The sequence below is a fragment of the Lycorma delicatula genome, chromosome 4, assembly GCF_047948215.1.
Source record: "Lycorma delicatula isolate Av1 chromosome 4, ASM4794821v1, whole genome shotgun sequence".
Taxonomy (NCBI): domain Eukaryota; kingdom Metazoa; phylum Arthropoda; class Insecta; order Hemiptera; family Fulgoridae; genus Lycorma; species Lycorma delicatula.
In genome coordinates, this window is record NC_134458.1 from 71786672 (window position 1) to 71810198 (window position 23527).

Sequence of the window (23527 nt, forward strand, 5' to 3'; positions counted from 1 at the left end):
TTTTTATTGTTACATAAGTGAAAAAAAAACCCTAGCTGAAGATTAAAACTCAAGATACAGCACAAATACAACAAAATGGTTAAAAATATGCCTTTTGACAAATCAAAGAAAAAACTACTTTTCATCAGAAGTTATCACAAATTTTTTAGTGGCTGAAAAGATTAAACATTTTGTAACAGAATGTTCAAACAGATTACACTTGTGCTTTACACACTAAATTTTTTTATACCTTTTTCTTTTTACTTGAGCACTGACTAAAAAGACTAATATATATGTTTGACTAATGTTTGACTACACTGACTAATATATATGTTTGATATATATTACACAAATAAAGAAAATTCTCCAACAAATTGTTCTGTAATGCATACTCCACATCATGAATTTTTCTTGGTTTAATTTTCTATAGTATAGATAGAAATGATTTTTAATCTTTATAAGTTTTTTATTTTTTTTAGAAATTACTGAATGGACATTGATTTCTTTTTTCCATTTTCTCAAAGTGATGATATGAGTTTTTAAAAAAAATGACTATTTCAAATAGAATATGTTGAGAGTGTTAGAAGAATAATGTCCATAGTCTTCTTCTTAAATTGATATTTATAATTGTTATGACATTAAAGAATTTTAAACCATTATTATGTTACTTTCAGCAATGTTTTTCTCATAAATCTGTGTGATACAATATTGCATAATGTAATAAATGATGATAAAAATAAGCAAACCATACACAGCACCCTCAATATAAGACACTTTTTATCTCTCTAGATGGAAGTGTGGACATTACGAAAGAACAAATTAATTTTATACAAGTACTATGAACGAACATTTACAGATTTTTTTTTTGTACTATCAAAAATAAAGTATTCTTGCCTTCTCCATTCGAATCTCTGAATTATTATTTAATAAAAATAATAAACTTCTACACAAAAAGTTCCAGATATTACATTCCATGATGTCACTAAAGGATGACAATGCAAGAAACCGTAAAATATCTTTTTCTACATCAATTATTCCCAAGAATTCGTTCTGTAAAAGAAATTGTACATTAATACAAGATAAAAGTTAAATATAACATCACCAGTTTTATGTGTCAGCACATTTTTTATGTATTTACATAAAAATTTTCAAAATAAATGTAGGTTTTTACCAAAACTGAACTGCAACAGATTAATATTATTAAAAAAAAATATATGAGAGTTATGTTATCATGAATAGTGTATTAAAATTGACTTTGAAAATGTTCATCAGAACTGAGCAAACATAAATTTAAACCACAAAAGAACTAAATTATTCAAGAGGAAAAAATTAAAATTTCAGAAATATAAGGCTGAACTGTAATAAACACAGCCTTTATACGTTTTCATTACATAAATTAGATCCATACATTTATAGTTTTCATTCAATACAATTAAATACATTTGAATCAATTGACATATACCATCCATCATGTTCAAAAGTATTGGAGTTCCCATTTTTATAAATAATAATTAAAGATTCTAAAATTATATACCTCTAAAAAGAAATTCACCCAGCAGGTATTTTTATTTAGTTAATTCAAGTTGCTTTAATTTTAGCTTATACTGTTTCTCATCAGGTAACTGCAATCAACCTACCTTTTACCTTTCTACACGTCCTTGTTGTAACACATCAACAAAAATGCTTTGGTCCACAAACTTAACAATCATATAAATAAAACCATCAGAAAATACATAATTTCTAAAAATAAAAACAGTGTCGGGCTCATCAAGTGTAAAACATACTTTATTCCTCATCATTACTAAACATTTGAAAAACAAACCTCTACGTAAACAGTATATAATCAGAAATAACTGCACTTGTTAAAAAGGTAATAAAAAAATCGGAAGAAACACATTAGAACTACAATAAATGTGTAAACATTGTTACATAGCAAGTTTATTTCACATAACAAATAAAATACAAATATGATGGCTTTTCTAAAGGTTTCCTAACACAAACAGACTCGCAAAATAAAATACAAGAACAGATGATACAAATGCAATCACATCATACTATTGTAACAAGGCATATGAATAAATTTTACATTAAAATACAAAATAACCATACAGTAAACTTCACAGCAAAATACTGACATAATAAACAAAAAGATTCTTTGAACACTCAAGACCAAAAAGTAACCAATTAAAATAGTGAAAGCACCAGATATGAAGACACTTTTATTCACAACATCTCAGACCAACCATCTTCACACAAACACTAGGCCACATTAAAAAGACTATTCAAAATACTGACACCTGAACATCACAAAGAAATCATAACTACACAATACCTACTGCAAATGGATATAGCAAGTCACAGACTCATTTCTACACAAAATAAATAAAATTATTAAAATAATCAAAACAAAAAATACCACATTAAAATATTTTAACAGATTTGTAAAAATATTATATAAATGCAGCCTTCAGAACAAGGAAAAACATAAAACAAAACAACTTACACAGAACAAAATTATCATATAAACACAATGTCTCAGAAATATATAAAATTATTTGCTCCACCTGCACAATGTTATACAAAGGGACAAACAAAATAAAATTTCAAAGATATAATAAATTAAAAAAGCACTCTACAGTAATATTGATTTAGTACAATTTATTAGTAAGAAATAATATTTGCCAATAACTCGTAGAAATAAACCAAAAAACAGGCCATTATTAACAACCTGGATAATAATCTACAGATACAAAAGACTTCTCAACATACCTAAAAATTATAAGGTATAAATACACAATATATTAAATGAACAGTCAAAACTCAAACCTATTATATGAGGCATATTCATAAAATAAGGGCCGTCAGCTTATATTTAAATATTAGCGGGTCTAAACACAGTTTCACACATGCAGGGCCGTCTACCATCTTAGCCAAGAAGATTTAAGTTTTTCATTGGGAATGTTTTGACCACCCTCCGTATAATCCTGACCTTGAACCTAGTAACTACTTCCTCTTCTTGCATTTGAAAAAGTGGCTTGGTGGACAATGGTTTGAAAACGACAAGGAACTCAAGACTGCCATTGTTAACTGGTTCAATTCCCAGACGGCAAACTTCTATACAGAAAGGTTAAAGAAACTCATGCAAAATTATGAAAAATGCTTAGAACTAAATGGCAATTATGTGGAAAAGTGAAGTAGATATTTAGTAAACTAAAAACTATAAGTAAAAACCTTTCCTCACTAGTTAATTTTTTTTAATGACCAGATGACCCTTAGTTAATGAATATGCCTCGTACTTTTTGACCACATATTAAATGTGTGTCTTCCTAATTATAAAACAAAAATCCAGCTGCAATATCACAGACATAAAGCACCACCAATATCAACGAAGAAGCAGTTGAAATCATTAGGATACTTTAAAGTAAATTCATTTGGTTCTGTACAGATCTGCAGTAAACACCACTGAGTTGCAGTGAACAGCATCAAGTAGTGCCATTTATTCCAGAATCAAACAGATGCTATAAATATGAGATGAAATAGGAGAAAACCATGCTGTGGAAGCATCAAGAATGTCATTAAGGTGAGCTCCGCCTTGTTACTCAATCAAGTATCTACCTCTGAGTGGAATGTTTAAGTAGAAAGATAAAAAGGTCAGGTTTAGACCTGACAGTATTTACTAGTCCAACTATGGAAGTGGAGAAGGTATATAGCTGTAATAGACAGCCCAGACAGCCATCTGTCACAAGCAAAGGTGATGTAAGTAAAGGATAACATAATGGAAAGATGTCAGAAGAGGTAGCAAATAACTAAACAGTCTTGCTATACAATAAGGTGAAATTGTGACTACTAAGTGTATTAGTGGAACAACCTAGTAAGGGTCAAGTGCTGCTACTGCAAGAGCTGATGGCAAGTTTGGCAATGCCTGGAAGGAAAGGGATAGGAACTGAGAACAGGCAGACTCTAACGATGGAGTTGAGGAGTACCACAACGAATTGAGTGTGGACATCTGGAGAACCACAGTTGTCATCTGGACAATGATAACTATTAGCTACATCGGTACTCAATTGATAACACACCCTTACTCACTGGCCTGTCTAGTTTGTTAGCGCACTGAGAAATGAGTTGGCCTCATTACTAGGTCTTGAATTATTTTATCAACCCAATCAATGATATTTCATTGCAAAACTGCAGTGTAAATTAAACAAATTGGGAATATCCAACTGACACCAGAATCAATAAGAGTCAGTCATACAGATCACAAGGGAGACAAAAATACATAATACTCCCTTGCAGTAGTGAGATATTGTAATTTTAGAAAGGTAATAAAGTACAAAATAATAATAAAAATAAAAAGTTAAAGTATAGTACAATTAAAATAAAAAATAAGATAAAAGTAAAAATACCTTTAAAATTTCACAGCATATTTTATCTAATTTTTCAACTATACATGAAGTCCCAGCAAGTACATTATTATAAAGTGTGTTTCTTTCAGGATATTTTTCATCATATTTAAGTAAATTGCTATTAAATAATCGACCAACTACAACTGAATACGTTCTAGCACACTCATAAATAACTGCTATGTTGTCATTACATGATTTAAATTGCTCCTGGATGAAATTTAATACTTGCAATATAATCTACAGCAAACAATAAAATAATGCTTGAAAAATTTAATATGTAAAGAATAGAATTCTGTCCATTTTTTACATGAACAGAATTTCTCATAAATGAAAACAATAGCATCTCTATTACCCATAAAGCAAAATTTCTGTATGTTTTATTAGATGATCAATTCTCATAGGATTATCAAATTGATTTTATTTACTGCATATCACACTGATTTTCTTTAAGTACCACAATTAAATTATAAGCTTTTGTTATCAATATTAAATATTTATAAAACTCACATATACTCAATCTTAAGTATAATATCATTTCTTGGGAATTCAATCAAAATGAGTTTTCAAGACATAAAAATGAGATGTCAGATCATTGTTTGGCACTAATAAGTATAAATCATGCACACTGATATTTAGAAAATTAAAAATATTAGCTTTTCATGTATTTAAGGTTATAAATTAGAATATTTTCTAAAAAAATAGTTGCTTATTCTTTAAAAAAAATAACAATATCTGCCTGTATCAAACCACAATACTGTTTCCAAGTAAATTACTTTAGCCAACAAGAAAGAGCCTTTTAATACCTTTCTTGTAATTTTAATAAATTACTGAAGCATTAAAAAAATCTTCCCATAAATGAATTTAAAATACAATTAATTTTCTTTTACAAAAACAATATTATTCTGTTGATGAATTTACTAATTAAACAATTATTTTAAAAAAACTGTTTTTTTCTCCACCTCCATTCAAGGTTTTTATAAATACGTACTCAAATAATTAAACTCCTCTTGAATTACAATTTATTTTGCAGTTATTTTATTATGATTGTTAATGTCTATATGCCTACAAGCGCCCATGATGATGATGAGGTAGAGTGTGTATACGAAGAGATTGATGAAGCAATTAAACACGTAAAAGGAGATGAAAATTTAATAATAGTTGGAGATTGGAATGCAAGCATTGGAAAAGGCAAGGAAGGAAATATAGTGGGTGAATACGGGCTGGGCAAAAGGAATGAAAGAGGGGACCGACTTATAGAGTTTTGCACGAAGTATAATTTAGTAATTGCCAACACCCAATTTAAAAATCATAATAGAAGAATATACACTTGGAAAAAGCCAGGCGATACTGCAAGGTATCAGATAGATTATATCATGGTTAAGCAAAGACTTAGAAATCAACTCGTTGACTGCAAAACTTACCCTGGAGCAGACATTGATAGCGACCATAATTTGGTGATAATGAAATGTAGATTGGGGTTTAAAAACCTGAAGAAAAGGTGTCAGATGAATCTGTGGAATTTAGAGAAGCTTGAGGAAGAGGAGGTAAAGAAGATTTTTGAGGAGGACATCGCAAGAGGTCTGAGTAAAAAAGATAAGGTAGAAAATGTAGAGGAAGAATGGGAGAATGTTAAAAAGGAAATTCTTAAATCAGCAGAAGCAAACTTAGGCGGAACAAAAGAGAACTGGTAGAAAACCTTGGGTTTCAGACGATATATTGCAGCTGATGGATGAACGTAGAAAATATAAGAATGCTAGTGATGAAGAAAGTAAAAGGAACTATCGGCAATTAAGAAATGCTATAAACAGGAAGTGCAAACTTGCTAAAGAAGAGTGTATTAAAGAAAAGTGTTCAGAAGTGGAAAGAGAAATGAACATTGGTAAAATAGACGGAGCATACAGGAAAGTTAAGGAAAATTTTGGGGTACATAAATTAAAATCTAATAATGTGTTAAACAAAGATGGTACACCAATATATAATACGAAAGGTAAAGTCGATAGATGGGTGGAATATATTGAAGAGTTATACGGAGGAAATGAATTAGAAAATGGTGTTGTAGAGGAAGAAGAGGAAGTTGAGGAGGATGAAATGCGAGAAGCAATACTGAGATCTGAATTTAAGAGAGCATTAAATGATTTAAATGGCAGAAAGGCTCCTGGAATAGACGGAATACCTGTAGAATTACTGCGCAGTGCAGGTGAGGAAGCGATTGATAGATTATACAAACTGGTGTGTAATATATATGAAAAAGGGGAATTTCCGTCAGACTTCAAAAAAAGTGTTATAGTCATGATACCAAAGAAAGCAGGGGCAGATAAATCTGAAGAATACAGAACAATTAGTTTAACTAGTCATGCATCAAAAATCTTAACTAGAATTCTATACAGAAGAATTGAGAGGAGAGTGGAAGAAGTGTTAGGAGAAGACCAATTTGGTCTCAGGAAAAGTATAGGGACAAGGGAAGCAATTTTAGGCCTTAAATAGTAGAAGGAAGATTAAAGAAAAACAAACCAACATACTTGGCATTTATAGACCTAGAAAAGGCATTCGATAACGTAGACTGGAATAAAATGTTCAGCATTTTAAAAAAGGGTTCAAATACAGAGATAGAAGAACAATTGCTAACATGTACAGGAACCAAACAGCAACAGTAATAATTGAAGAACATAAGAAAGAAGCCGTAATAAGAAAGGGAGTCCGACAAGGATGTTCCCTATCTCCGTTACTTTTTAATCTTTACATGGATCTAGCAGTTAATGATGTTAAAGAACAATTTAGATTTGGAGTAACAGTACAAGGTGAAAAGATAAAGATGCTGCGATTTGCTGATGATATAGTAATTCTAGCCGAGAATAAAAAGGATTTAGAAGAAACAATGAACGGCATAGATGAAGTCCTATGCAAGAACTATCGCATGAAAATAAACAAGAAGAAAACAAAAGTAATGAAATGTAGTAGAAATAACAAAGATGGACCACTGAATGTGAAAATAGGAGGAGAAAAGATTATGGAGGTAGAAGAATTTTGTTATTTGGGAAGTAGAATTACTAAAGATGGACGAAGCAGGAGCGATATGAAATGCCGAATAGCACAAGCGAAACGAGCCTTCAGTAAGAAATATAATTTGTTTACATCAAAAATTAATTTAAATGTCAGGAAAAGATTTTTGAAAGTATATGTTTGGAGTGTCGCTTTATATGGATGTGAAACTTGGACAATCGGAGTATCTGAGAAGAAAAGATTAGAAGCTTTTGAAATGTGGTGCTATAGGAGAATGTTAAAAATCAAATGGGTGGATAAAGTGACAAATGAAGAGGTATTGCGACAAATAGATGAAGAAAGGCACATTTGGAAAAATATAGTTAAAAGAAGAGACAGACTTATAGGCCACATACTAAGGCATCCTGGAATAGTCGCTTTAACATTGGAAGGACAGGTAGAAGGAAAAAATTGTGTAGGCAGGCCACGTTTGGAATATGTAAAAAAATTGTTAGGGATGTAGGATGTAGAGGGTATACTGAAATGAAACGACTAGCACTAGATAGGGAATCTTGGAGAGCTGCATCAAACCAGTCAAATGACTGAAGACAAAAAAAAAATTTATTATGTTCAGCACCTTTATATATTTATCTTAATACCAGTTCAGGTGTTTACATTTCTTATGTAATAATTAATTGTGTATTTTGTGATGCTACTATGATCATGGTTTTAGCACAGTTTCCCTTGATCCATCCAGGCAAATGTCAGGGCAGTTTTATTTTTGCCCACTGAATAGCATATCCCCCCATACCTTACAAGATCTATACAATATACTATTACATACCAATCAAAATAAAAGAATTATTTATAGCTGAATATCAATATGCCAAGCCCACAAAATGCAAGAGATTTTCAGCCCTAAAAGTGATACTCCACTGTGCACCTCAGGGTGTATTATTCCAATTATATGTTTAATAATATATACATTGTTATTTAAGTTAGATCACCATTCTTTTTTTTAATGTTTTGCAATGTATGTCAAAAAGTTCTATTTGAATTTATTTTTGTACTTATGTATACATTAAATAAATAAAAAGTAACTCGCCATAGAGTTATTTATAACTTAGTTATGCATCATAACCATAAGAAACAAAGGAACAGATCATTTAAACACAAGGAAAGACATTGTAAAGCAACAAAATTACCCATCTCAAAGATATCAGATTACAAAAAAAATCGAATCTTTTTATAATTTTTAAACAAAAGGTGCAGGGAGAGACACCTGTTTTACCAAAATCACTCAATAAATTTACAATTATCACTCACAATAACTTAGAATTACAAAACTTTCTGCCATATATTGGGTAGATCCTCTACTTAACCACCCATTATATTCATTACATTAACAGGAAACAGTCATGTGTAATAGGCATGAAGTTAATTCCTGTTTGTATTTTAAGCAACAAAAATGACTTACTAAAAATATTTATAATAGCCTGCTGGTAACTTTCAATTCACAGTGATATAAATAGATTTTAAAAATTAAATTCCAGAACTCAAAGGAATCCGGTTATTTCAGAATTAAAAATTCTTTAAAATGAGGTATTTTCATAGGCATTTCACAGGTTTTAAACTGTTTTCAAGAGGCTGATGAAAATATATCACGCAAAAAATTAAACTAAATCTGGAAGCGTTTTGATAAATTTTCTTGAGGGATGTACTTCCTACTCAATTTGAGAGAAGTTACCAAAAACTTCTTTTTTTATATATTAAATGCATTATTTTTATCATACAAAAGCTAAGATAAATGTGTCAATAACCTTTAATTCAGAATAATTAAAATATTGAAAACTAGATAACAGTAAACATGAGAACAAAATATTTTCTTCATATTTTTTGCACAACTGAAAAAGGTTCCCTTTGCTTTTTGTAATAAAATGAAAAGTAGCTTCCCTTCCATTGAATTCTATAACAGAGTTCTGAAGTTTTCTTTTCTGGAAAAAAAATTTTCTGAATTTTAGTATTTGACTGCAGTACAAGGTTCCATTTTGCTAAAATTGTTCAAGTTTTAAATAAAAATTAGCAAATCACCAAAAATGCAACAATAATTTTCTTATGAAATTAAACAAATTAGATACACACACACACACATATATATATATATATATATATATATATATATATATATATATATATATATATATACTAGCTTCTCCACAACCTCTGCAACTAGGCCGTCCAGGCAGGCAGCATCTCAGAATAGGATTATTAGGTGTCCAAAATTGATTACATCTTCATCCCAAGAACACACTTTACTGGTTCTTATTGTCCTGTGTGGATAATTTGTATCACTGACTTTCGGTTACTGGTTATTTTTCAAGCTACTGCTTCCTCTTGTTAATTTCAGAGATAATAATAATTAGTATTTCTGATTTCATACATTTGGAAAAAAATGTTTTATAACAAAAAAAAAATAAAAATCATTATTACATCTTAAAGAAAATATAATATTTAATAATATTAGAATACGAATTACCTTAAAAGAAAAACTACACATACTTCAGTCAGAGTACTATGTAATGGACTCTAATAGAACTATAAAAATATATTTAGAATTAATAAAAATTTGATATTAAATAATAGTAGAAAGCATGAACTTATAAGGTGAATTAAAACATCAGTATTAATAATAAAAAAAGTGTTAGCGGTTCCTTTTTTTAAATTAAAATAATTTCGATAAATAATGAATATGAAAATTAAATGAAATCGGAAAAGGATGATGAAGGATGATCAGTAGAAACAGTTTCCAAGTTGTATCATGGTTAATTTGAGTAATTACCTTTTGGTTATAGCTCATTATTTTATGAAGAAAAACAATTACATAAATAAAAACATATATTATTAATATATATTTCACATATATATTGATTAAAAAAATAAATAAATATTACAAGTATAAATAATAACAAGTACAAGTAATAAATATATAATAATATAACAAGTATACACCTGACCACCACGAGACGTGTACTAACAAATCAGGATTTTCTGCTAGTGATTGGTAACTCCAGTGCCTGTTATATGAGCAAATTATTACTTGTTGTATGGAATGACATCACTCAGACTACTGGTGTTTTATGTGCTAAGCTAAGGGACACATACACACACACACACACACACACACAGAGAGAGAAAGAGAGAGAGACATATATATATATATATATATATATATATATATATATATATATATATATATACACACACACACACACATACAAATGCCCTTTAATAGGGTTGGATATATACATATGAATTTATAGCTGAGTATCATAACAGTATAATAATAACAAAAATTACTACACTTAACTGCTTTTAGTTTTTTGTATTATATGAGTGTTTTTATAGTGAACACTACTTCATCAGATATTACAAAACTTTTTTGTCAAAATATTAAATCAGAACAGAAGGTTATTTCATCTTCTAAATCGGTTAATTATAAATGATGTCATTTAATTGCCTTGTGGGAACTTGTTTTGAAGTTGTGTCACAATCCTTTTCCTTCACAATCTTTATATATCTATAACTTTTCAACAAACTACCTACTGGAATCATGTGATGCTTTTCTAACATATGAGACCCTTTGTTACTGAACATAAAAATGTGACTTCAGAAAACATAACATTTTTCCAATCTTCCAAAGCCTTTTTTTGCACATTGCTGCATAGCTTGTGTAAAAACTGCTTTTTAGCTGCTCAACAAGCTTTTTTTTTGTCCAGGTGCAAGAAGTTGGCATCTAACAGTTGTCAAGTGTAAATCTGTTCCACTGGCTGCTAATTCTTGATTTAAGTCCACAACAGATAATTTTGGATCAAGTTACATTTTCTCACTAATAAACAATCCTGTGTTGGAGTAAAGCCAACAAGCAAACAAGCTATGTTTTCTTTTACAGCCATGTGGCTGTAAAAGAATCAAAGGAAAGGCAAATGCTTGCCTTTCCTTTGAGGTGAAAAAGAAACAGTTTCTTTAAAGTGTTTTAAAATAGCAATTCACAGTTTCCTAGTCCAACACCACATTCAGAAGCTATTTGTCATTGTGTCATACTGAGATCATAAAATATTACTAATAATGCAATATTATTTGAGTATTTCAAAAACACTGACTTCAGGAAAAAATTATACATAGCATATATTAATACTGTAAAACACATCATCAACCAGACATGTATTGGCTGGCTGTACAGATATTTTATTAAATGTACTATACACATTACAAAAAAATTTTGGTTTGAAAAAATAACTAATACAGTCTATGCAAGCAAGAGAATCAATCCATAGTAACATCAGCAGACTGCCAGATGTACATTTTAAACCTTCTTCATACCAAAAGAATATAAAAACGTGATAGATTCCAGATTTTGAATTTTTTTTTTTTTTTAAAGAAGAATAATGCCAAGAAACAATTTAGAAATAACTTGCTCATCAGAACTGAAAAGTACACAAAAATTAATAACTCCAATCCATGTATTGTTAAGTGCAGAACAATACTGTAGGCAGGTCTTTTCAAACCATTGCTGTATGTCCCAACTCTACATTTGTCTTTCATTATAAGTTGCAAATCATTTTCTTAGGTGATCACAAGTCATTCCTACTCCATGATGCTACTCATTGTTTATTATAAAATCTCGGTTCAAATGGAATAATGACAGCAATCAAATCAACCCCCTTAAGACTATAGGGTCAAAAAACCATGAAAATTTATTTCAAATTAAGAAAAGATAGTTCATCCATTAAATATATTTTATACTATTTTTTTTGTGGATTCTTAAAGCTCACTTTGAAATTATGCGTTACAGTTAAGGCAAGGTGAGATGGGAAATAAAACTTAATACAAAAATAATTATCAATGAAATAACCAGGCATAATTTTGTAAATTTTCTGCAGAATTGATTCAAGTTTCAAAATTATGGTATAAAGTCTAACAATATGATTAGCTAAATGCTAACATCAAAAACAATGTAACAAAAATACATATATTTTTATTTCATGATTTTTATGAACCTATTCATTTTACTGTTGTAATTTTTTGTAAGTGTATTTTACATGTGAAAGTAAATGTTAATCAAAATTCATATCAAGTTTTGTTCTGTTCTTATAGATCCAGAATAAGACATTTAACTCACTCAAATTGGAATATTTACATCAAATGCCATTTAACGTTCCAATTTTTCATTACACAATTAGGAAAATCAGCGCTTAAGGAACAACAATAGTAAAAAACAGAGGGTTTTTTTATAAAACATAGCTGTTACACTCTTATAAGAAGATATGCAGTAACAGGATTAATTGTTTAAGATGTTCAGTTCGATATAGATTTCAGCAAGAAAACAGCTTCTGCGAGCAATGTTAATTAGAAAAAATACATTTTAGAAACAAAAAATAACTTAAAATTTTTATGAAATATAAAATAGAAGATAATAAACACATTCTACACAATAAGTATTAAGTTTCAGATTAGCTGGTTTTCTTTAAAAAGAATTCTTCCAAGCATTGTTTTCGGTTTATCATCCCAGTTTTTCAAGTGATAAAGAATGAATAAGAAACTGTAGAAAACTTTCAACAGGGTTCTTTGAAAGAAAAGTTATTGTCATTTAATTTCTTTCTTTTTTTATAATTTATTATCAAATTTCATTAAAAATGTTAAAAAAAATACAATTTCCAAAAAATTAAATAAACCAAAACACGTAGAGAATATTTGAAATAACACATTTGAAACTTCACTTGTTTTTAAATTTAGTAATGTATACCATATATAAGCTATATAATCAAACTAATATTTATTTTACTTTCATGGAAATAATAATCCAGTTTTTTTATTTTAAATATGATTTTTTTTTGTCTTCAGTCATTTGACTGGTTTGATGCAGCTCTCCAAGATTCCCAATTTAGTGCTAGTCGTTTCTTTTCGAACGTGGCCTGCCTACACAATTTTTTCCTTCTACCTGTCCCTCCAATATTAAACCAACTATTCCAGGAAGCCTTAATATGTGGCCATAAGTCTGTCTCTCCGTTTAGCTATATTTTTCCAAATGCTTCTTTCATATATTTGCTGCAACACCTGTTCATTTGTCACTTTATCCACCCATCTGATTTTTAACATTCTCCTGTAGCACCACATTTCAAAAGCTTCTAATCTTTTCTTCTCAGATACTCCGATCGTCCAAGTTTCACTTCCATATAAAACGACACTCCAAACATATACTTTCAAAAATCTTTTCCTGACATTTAAATTAATTTTTAATGTAAATAAATTATATTTCTGACTGAAGGCTCATTTCACCTGTGCTATTCTGCATTTTATATCACTCTTGCTTCATCCATCTTTAGTAATTCTACTTCCCAAATAACAAAATTCTTCTACCTCCATAATCTTTTCTCCTCCTATTTTCACATTCAGTGGTCCATCTTTGTATTTCTACTACATTTCATTACTTTCGTAAATAAGATATGTGTAACAATTTTTACATGTAATGTTTGTTTTCAAATCATTTATTATTTTCAGCATCAAATTTGAAATATTGAGTCCTTTTAAAAGTAATGATTATTAAATTATATCTCTACCAATGAATTTTAAACTAATAAAATATAAATCATGATGTTGCATGATTTCTATTTATATTAATAAGTAACAACTCATTCACATTAAAAGAGAAATTCTAAAATTATGAAGAACAAAGAAATATATACCTCTTGAATTCGATTAAAAGGAATCATTCCCGTAGTACTTTGTTTTAAACAACTAACCATTAGTCTAATGATGATTTCAGTCTTATAACAATCACCATCCACATAATTTTCATTACCATCCTTGGATGACGAAGAACCAATTAACAGTTTCAGCCAAGAATGCCAGTCAGTTAACATGGCACTCGTATTCAGCAGTGCATCAATGAGAAAATCATCACTTTGGTCATCCTTAATACAAAAAAATACAAAATAACTCAGATTAATTATCATATAATTATGACTGATGTTTATTTTTAACAAATATATTTTTTAATCATACACTAATTTATTTATATTTAAAAAAAAGATCAACTAACATTTTCAAGATAATCTGAATTTTTATAATATTGATGTATATTAAACATATAAAAAGTACTAAATATGAAAGCAAGTAGGCCCTCCTCTCTCAGTGACTGACTGAACATTAATTCTGTATAAAAACTTCTCGCTTCTGAGAAAAATTCTTCCTTCATAGTCAAAAACAGGAATTAAAACTATTACACCTACCTTTAGAGACTTACTTCAGCAGTTTTTGTTGATATAATGAAAAAAATAAATATAACAAATGTAGCTATTTGCTAGAGCTAAATTTTCATACTCAATAACAGTAACATTTGCTTAAAATATTATTTATTACAAAAACATTTTTTTTTTTAATTATTTCAACAATTAACAAGAATTAAAGTATTTACATCATTTTTTCAACAATTATATAGTCCATCAACTATAGTTTTTATGCAGATTAGTAAACAGCACATTAATAATACAATATAAATATCATTCAAGTCCAGATATATTTATCATTTGACATTAAATATTATTTAATTGGTGACTAGTGCATCTAAGTTTGAGTTGTTAACTTTTACTAGGACTTCAAAAATACAACGTACAACAAATTATAACAAATATAACAAAGCATGTTACATTTTAATGATTTTATTAAGAACTTGGTACAGAGACAATATATCATTTACATCTGTAAGAAAAGTTTTTCCATCCTTTTTTCAAAGGCCAATGTTTAAGCATTATAAATTTGACAAAAATTTAACCTCTTCTAATTTTTGGCCATTTCAGTAACTATTTTAGCAGAAAAATCATATCAAAATATTTTTTTGACAGTAGTAAACAGTTTTATACAGAAATACAATAACGTGAATTTTTGAAGAATGGAATATAGAAGATTCAGCATTTTTTTAAAAATGTTTAAATCAATATTATTTAAAAATACATCTACAGAGTAATATTTTCAAAGAAAAATATTTAATTGTATTTTAGATAGATTGATTGGAAGATTTTTTAAGTAGTTCAACAATTTATTAAAGTGAGTACTGAAGCATAATAAGGCCTTTTCTCGTAACCCAAAGTATTGATCTGAGTTTCATCCCAGAGTTTTTGTTCTGCTAGCAGAACAAAAACACTCTGCTACCTGGTTTGATAGATGTGGATAGTGTTATTTTTACTCAAGACAGAACAGATAGTATACACTTTTGGGAAAGAGGTTGGGTGTGTGTGTGTGTGTGTGTGTATATATATATATATGTGTGTGCGTGTGTCTATTACCATTTTCCTCAAAAACTACTAGACTGATTTCAATGCGATTTTTTGCATTACATAGGTATCACTTCAGAGCAGGTTCTTAGATGCATTTTATGGTAATTGGCCACCAGGGGCGCTGCAGGAGATGTGTTTCTCTAAAACGGCTGGGCCGATTTTGATACAGTTTTTTGCATTGCATAGGTATCACCTCAGAGCAGGTTCTTAGATTAGTTTTACAGTTATAAGCTGCCACAGGGTGCTGCAGTAGATATGTTTTTTTTTCAAAACGGCTTTATAGGTCTCTTAACATTTTTAATTTTATCACTTGTTAAAGAATAAGTGATTGTTCTTTTTAACAAATATTGAACATCTTTAACTTTTACACAAGGATACATGGACATGTTTAATTTTTTAAATATCTGGCTGCATTATTCAAAAAAAAATTACTAAAGCAATGAGCATGAAAATAGCTGTCAGATATTTTATGTAATGACACATAGTCATTACACTATTTACATGCAAATTATAAATACTTTCTGTTACCCAGCTGTTGTGATCAAACAGTATGAAAGAAGCTTGTGGAAGGAAATCACAACAATTTCAAGATACGTTATAAACTATTGTTAACAATTTGTACACAACTTCTAAAAACAGAATATGATAAAAATTAATCTTTATAAAGTATGCAAATACGTACTTCAGCTTCAATATGAAAATCTGCCAGTTCACTAATATAATCAACACATTTTAATCCAGTTTTACGTACAATCCTATTGTGTACAAAAACAGCAGCTTCAACAGCAACATCTCTTTTCTGGTTATATATTAAATAATAAATATTACAAGCTGTCTCTTGATCAATTAATGGGCTTTTTACCCTGTTCAAAAAAACATGAAAAAACGTTTTAAAAAATACTGATAAAGAACTTAACAGCTTCAGTTTATAATTTAGTGTTATTTCATAAGTGATTTATCAGACTCATAATAAGCAATCAATCAGAAAAAAACTGTAAAAATGTACCTTTTCTGAGGTGTGTGAGATCTTTCTCTGAGGAAAATTTAAAGGAACTTTTATTTTATGAATACGGGAATGTTTGGGAGTATATTTCATGAAGATTTAAATGAAACCATTCTTTCTAGACAAAGCAAGATTTTTTCTTAAAAACAGTATTAAAAATCAAAAAATGATTTATTAATACTTTTACAGTTATGAAAATTTTCTAGAGATTGCCTGAACAATTTATAAGGTACATTACCATAAAACAGTCAATAGTCCACATTATAACCGACCATTAAATTTGAGTGACCTACACAATTGTAGATATATGAAATCATTTGATATCTGAGCCAATATAGATTTACAATTTTACATAAACATTACTAAACAATACTAATTAAAAAAATAATTTTTCAGCAACCTGTTCATGTACATAATTATGCACTCGAAACAATTTTCAATAATGTAATTTCATGTATACATATATTTAAATAATTAATTCAGATTTTAATCATATCTGTTTTTTACTTAATAATTAATGTTTTTATAATGTATCATTATGTACCAATCAAAATAAAAGACTTATTTATGAGTTATAAAAATTTTTCCCTTACCTATCAAAAATAACAAAGCATTTTAAAGCTGTTACTCTGACATCAATATTAATATCATATATTAATCTACTCATTCTTCTAACAGCATTAGTCAAAGTGTTTTGTTCCAAAACAACATCCACAGCTACAGTCAAAGCATTAAAATACATCTGTGCAAAGAATACATAAAAAAAAATACTATAGTAAAAAAAATTAAATATCAATACTTAATTTTCATTAAAATGCTGTGTAATTACTTAAATGTTGAGTAATATGAAAGATGGAGTAAGACAAACTACTTCAGTACACAATGATATTTTTTTTTAATTTGCAATTTAACTCGTTCAAATTATCTAAAATGAAAAAATTTCATAAATAAAAAATTAATGGGACTGTTTCCAAATTTAATATTTTTATTCAGATGTTTTTAATATTATTATTCATAATAAATACAGACGGCAACATTACTTTTTCTTCTTATTAATGCCAAATTTTATATCACTAATCAAATAAATATGAAATCACTTGTCTTAATTTTTATCACCCAATAAAAATATTTTTAACAAATTGTATGAGTATACACTACATACACACCCACTATTCTTTGATATTCTATGTTTTACCATTTATCATTCTAATGTCTAAGTAAATTAATAATAATGAATGCTCTCCACTTCACACAGGTAAAGCTTTTAGTCAAAACCTATTACTTTTTCCACATTTACTCCTACCTCTTGTTACATTACTATACGTCAACAGTCTTTTTCATTTCAGGATAATATTCATATTATAACCACACAAATATTTTAAAGCAGCATTTCATAACAAATTATTTTCACAACGGATAATATTTGAATTTTAAAATCACTACAATCTAAACACTAAATATTATATTTTATCTTCAACATTAATTTATATTTTATTAATTAAAGATAATAATTAATAAAATAATAAATAAGACATCTTAAAGCCCAAAAATCCTATAAAGTATTTTTCAGAAATATGATTTAATCTTTTAAAAGCTTTATAAAGAAAATGAATTTTTTAGAAAACATTCAGTTTGCAATTGTTTTATTCCAAAATAAAAACTATCAGTTAAAATTTTTAAATATCAAAAAATTCCATATTTTAAACATATACTATATAAACATTCATTTACATTATACAGTTGCTTACAATTACTAAAAATGTAATTATTTTACTGCAAAAATAAAATAATTACAATAATACAGGATATATTTTCTGGTATGCATTGCCTTCATATTGACAATGAAGGCAATGCAAAATTTGTTTAGATTGTTATCATTTAAATTCAAAGTGTATTATGTACATATGTTCATTCTCTGGTCGTACAAAACTATATGATCATCAAAACCAAATCATGTGTGACTACCCTGTCTTTATACATAAAACTGCCTTCATTTCATCAAAACACAATAATCCAATCCTTTGTATTTTGTCAAATCCTAGGTTATTCTTCCACATGAGCTTTTATTTCATTATAACGTAAACTTTGTCCACATTTTTATTTGACAATATTAATGTTAAAATTATTTATATACCATTTATAACTGACAACCTATAATGTTACATATTACTACAACCTTTTCAAAATATTTTTACTTTGTATATAATGTGATCGCTTAATAATTATAATAACATTACAAATCTGTCAACATTGTTTTACATATACAGAAGCCCCTGATAATCTGAACTAATAAAAATCCATGGCTGTTCAGGTTATGAAAAATTCAGATTATCGAGGGTTCAACTTAAAGGAACAGGATAGGTTATTGAGGCGAGTTTTGAAAGTCGAAATAAGTGCTGAAACTCTTTTTAGTATACATACAACACTTTTATTACTATATTTACTATATTGATATTTACATTCTAAGAATGGATTTTATTATTGTTTCGTTAAAAATTCAGTGATTTTTTGTATGTTTCATTGAAGTTAGTTATTTTTCTATTGCATCTTTTCATACTTAAGCCATTAAAAGTAGTTTATACTGTAAAATGTTGTTCTCTGTTGCCCACTGAATACAAGTGTTAAAACATTTTACTGCTTCTTCATGCTTTATGCTCTTCGCTCCAACTTCAATTTCATCATCACCATTTTCATCTAACCCTTGTCGTACAGCTTCAATAATGTCATCGTCGGATTTAAGTTAGAAACACTCTTTCCCATCTATGTTAATCCACTTTGTAATATCTTCTTTTGTTATTTCCGGTTCAAGGTTAACAGTTCTAGTCACTTCTACCACGCTTTCTATTTGTCTACTTAGACAACAATTGCGCCTACAATTTCATTATCTTTAATCATAGAAGATAAACATTTTTTCCACAATGTTCAAATTAAAGCCTTGTCAATGGAATCCCAAGCAGCAGCAAGAGAAATCACAACATTTTTCAGAGTAATTTTTTTTAAGCATGCTACTATGTCATCATTTTGAGAAATGAACCGAATGAGTCTTTTCTGTATTTAATACTAACTGACTGGATCACTTTTTGGTCTATTGGTTGTAAAATGGCTGTTGGTTGTACAATTTGGTGGTAAGAACATTTATTTTATTCATTTGGTGGTACTAACAGTGGTTATTTTTCCATCTTCACTAGTCTACTGTTCTACATCCAGATGTCCTGGACAATTATCAATTAAGAACAGAGCTTTCGCTTCCAAATTTATGGATTTCAAATAATTTTTCCCAGATGACACTAAACGCTGTGAAACCATTAGTAAAATATGTCAACATTCATCCAAGCATTTACCTGATTTCTGTATTCGACTGGTGATGAAAAGTGTTTAATGTCCTTGAATTTTTAGCTTTACTTGTTACTAAAAGCTGTAATTTATGAATACCAGAAATGTTAACAGAAATGTTATGTAATGTTATGTAACAGAAATGTTAGCGCAAGGCATAATTATAATAGTTCTTTTGATATTTTTTGACCTGGGGCTGAAGCTTCAGCTGAATGTTTTATGTGGCAGGACTCACCACAGCAAACCACTTTCATCTGTGTTATAAATTTATTCTTCCGTCGATTGCAGTTGTTCAATTTTTTGAGAAGTTTACTTTGAAATGGCTCAATAACAGTAGGATCAGAAAAAAGTTTTTCTCCTCTAATCAATAGACAGCGTATCCTGTATCTTTTTTTTAAAACCTTCCAACCAGCCATTGCTGACTTTAAATTCCTTGTCTGGGCAAAGTTCAGTTTATAAAATTTTGCCTTAAATTTTACGTTTTCTTTGGAGACTGGAGTATGACATGATCTTTCCTGTAAAAACCATAAGTACAAAGCCTCATCTACTGCAGTCAAGTCACCAAATTTCAGTGTTCACCATTTTCTAAGCCCCAATCCAGTTGGCAAGTGTGACTATAATTTTTTCTTTATTTTTTTATATATTACTGATAGTTGATTTATGAATGTTAAATTCAATTGCCAGTTTAGTTGACGATTCACCTTTTCCAAGACATTCAAGAATATTAGTCTTAAGTAACTTTAAAGTTACTTTCTTTTCGAAGCTATTTTTAAATTTAATTAAAAAGTATGGTACAAAACTTAACTACGTACTTACATTTGTCTGATTTATTTTAGTTAAACTAAGTCACACATTTTCAGTATGTACTGCACAATAAAAATTAAAAATTTTTCTAAACAAAGAATTCAATTCACACAAAAAACAATCGTGCTGATTAACAAAGGCAAAAAGAAACACACATCAGCTACTGAAACCACATTGGAATAAGATAAACATTTTTATCTGTTATGGTATGAAATGTGTAAGAGATTCTACAGAGGGAGTAATTTGTTGCTGTGCTGTACTATAAATAAGCATGAGTCATCAACAATCAAAAACCTAGTCAAAAAATTAATGTAGAGAGGGACGTGATAAATTCATGGAAACTTACGGCTTCTTGTAGATTTGGAAAATATCAAATGTAAAATTAATTTTTTTTTGCATTTTCTCATTTCGAGTTCGGATTACCCAAAACTGTAAAATACTGCAGATTTATTTAGTCTCACGAAAGCTGCAGCTAACCAAAACATAACAATATGATGATTCCAATTTAATTTAATTTAGCACAATCCATCCAAGAAAAAACATCCTTTTTACTAGTAACATAGAAATGAAGTGAAAATAGCTTGTAATAAACGAATCAGGAAATTGTGATAAAAAGATATATTTATCTTAAAAATACAAATTTTAAAAGAGCACGTCACCACTCTATTACAATTTCATCAAGTAAAACAGAAAAAAATATTTGTTACCTCATTCTATTTCTTCAATACCTGATAAGCTGCTGCCTGTTGAATTATTGTCTTCGTTTCCCAAACTTCTCATAATATCTTCAATAGTATTTTCATACAAAATCAAGAAACTTGCTTCCCATTCTTTTTTCTTCTTTAATTATATGTTGAATATAAATTTTTCAAGCATTTGTATCTACTCCATTAACACCTACCAATAAATGTTTTATATCACTTAAGTTGAATGTTGTGTTATTACTCCCAATGTAGCCTTTGACTGGTGCCCATATCAATTCTATAGGGTTAAAATTGCAATGATATGGAGGAAGCCGCAACACGACACAATGTTTTTATTTTGCAATTTTATCTACATGATAATGAATATATGAATGTTGTTTAACAGAATTTACTATGTTTATAAGTTCTACTTTTTACATGTTTTTAGTGCATGCAATTTTCTGCAGTTTTAACAATTTGGCAACTTCTGATTTTTGAGTCAAAGTGTTAGGAATTTTTTCAGCTTTCAGGCAATGGTACAGGGCATTATCCATTACTATGACAGACCCTTCAGCAACAATTTTTTTTAAACAACTGCATAAAATCGTTACCATTCATTTTATTGTGGTACTCTTGGGACAATCTGAATTCAAATACCCATAAACTACTATTCAAAACCACATTTTTACTTCTTATGTATGTTACTATTAATTGTTTACCTTTTCCAGCTGGGGTAAAAACCCCAGCTGACAAAAATTTCATAAAAGCACCTTTTGCACTCTTTATTTCTTTATCCACCCATACCTTTTCCTGTGCATGTCCCGCATTAACCCAAGTTTCATCTATGTAATAAATTGTCTTACCCTCTTCAGGAAATCGCTTAATTTCTCTTAAATATTCCCTATGCCATGAAATAATATCTTCACATACAATCAGTAAAGTATTATTTTTTCTGGGCATGAAACAAAAATTCAATGATATAAAAACACAATTTAATGTACTTTTAGAAAAATCTGGCAGTTCAGAATCTGTATTTACGTTCACATTAGGAAGCTGGTTATTGAAATAAAACAAAGAACTTTTAATCTGACAGCGATTTTAGTAAAATCGTCCAACTTTTCAATCGTTTTCACACGCTTTCAAGTCTTTTTAGGGCTAACTTGTTTACCATCAATTTTGTTTCTTTATTATATTAAAAATTGTTCTTTCACTAATGCCTGTTGCACTATTTACTTTCCGAGTAATGTCTCTCTCTGACTGCAGTTTCAGTGTTATCTTGTTTTAAGGTTATATATACATTGCTGATTTTTTTTTCATAGCTAATTAAGGGTTTTCCTGGTTTATGTTTCATGACAGAATCACTCATTATTAAAACAAAATTGGCACAAAAACACAGGGTAAATTAAAACTGATGAAAATAACACTGAATAAAAGTGTTACAAAAATGAACTATAAAACTGTATCATACTATACAGTGTAACACGATAACATAGACTGAAATACTTTCTTTCACTGACCGTATAATGGTGTGAAGCATTACAAATGATGTTATCAATAACAATGATTCAACAAAATTTTTAATTGCTTATCATTGGCATGCCGTGGCGCCAGGCAAGTGATAGCTTGCAGTGAATTATTATACACACAAAGCAATAATTGCACTTGCACATGAGAGTGACAGAAAGACTCAACACTGCTATATTACTCATACATACTGAATTCATATTTATATTTACTACAAAGTTTCGTGAGACAAGGTTTAGCAGCAGTTTCATTTATCTTTTATTAACCTCTTTATTAAGACCTAACAAATGTGAGAAAAATAATGTAAATTATTTTTAAGTTTAAATGAATGTAATTTATCACACTGTAATTTGTAATTGTTACTAAGTATGTAATTTGCCTTTGTTTAATAAAAAACCTATACAAAACTGTGTGACAAAAAAAGTCTTTACTATACATTTATTACTACAGTTCACTGAAACTCAATTCATTTTATTCTCCTCATCA

General features: G+C 28.8%; 1 protein-coding gene across 1 annotated transcript in view; it reads right to left on the reverse strand.

The window, feature by feature from the left end:
- Window positions 1-852: 852 nt before the first annotated feature.
- LOC142322639 (cohesin subunit SA-1-like) overlaps window positions 853-23527 on the reverse strand; it is a 54981-nt gene continuing 32306 nt past the window's right edge. Inside the window, exons 8-12 of the mRNA XM_075361718.1 lie at window positions 17291-17439; window positions 16377-16557; window positions 14105-14332; window positions 4383-4619; window positions 853-1029 (exon numbers count right to left, since the gene is read on the reverse strand). Coding sequence (XP_075217833.1) covers window positions 853-1029; window positions 4383-4619; window positions 14105-14332; window positions 16377-16557; window positions 17291-17439 — 972 coding nt within the window. The remainder of the gene's footprint in view (window positions 1030-4382; window positions 4620-14104; window positions 14333-16376; window positions 16558-17290; window positions 17440-23527) is intronic.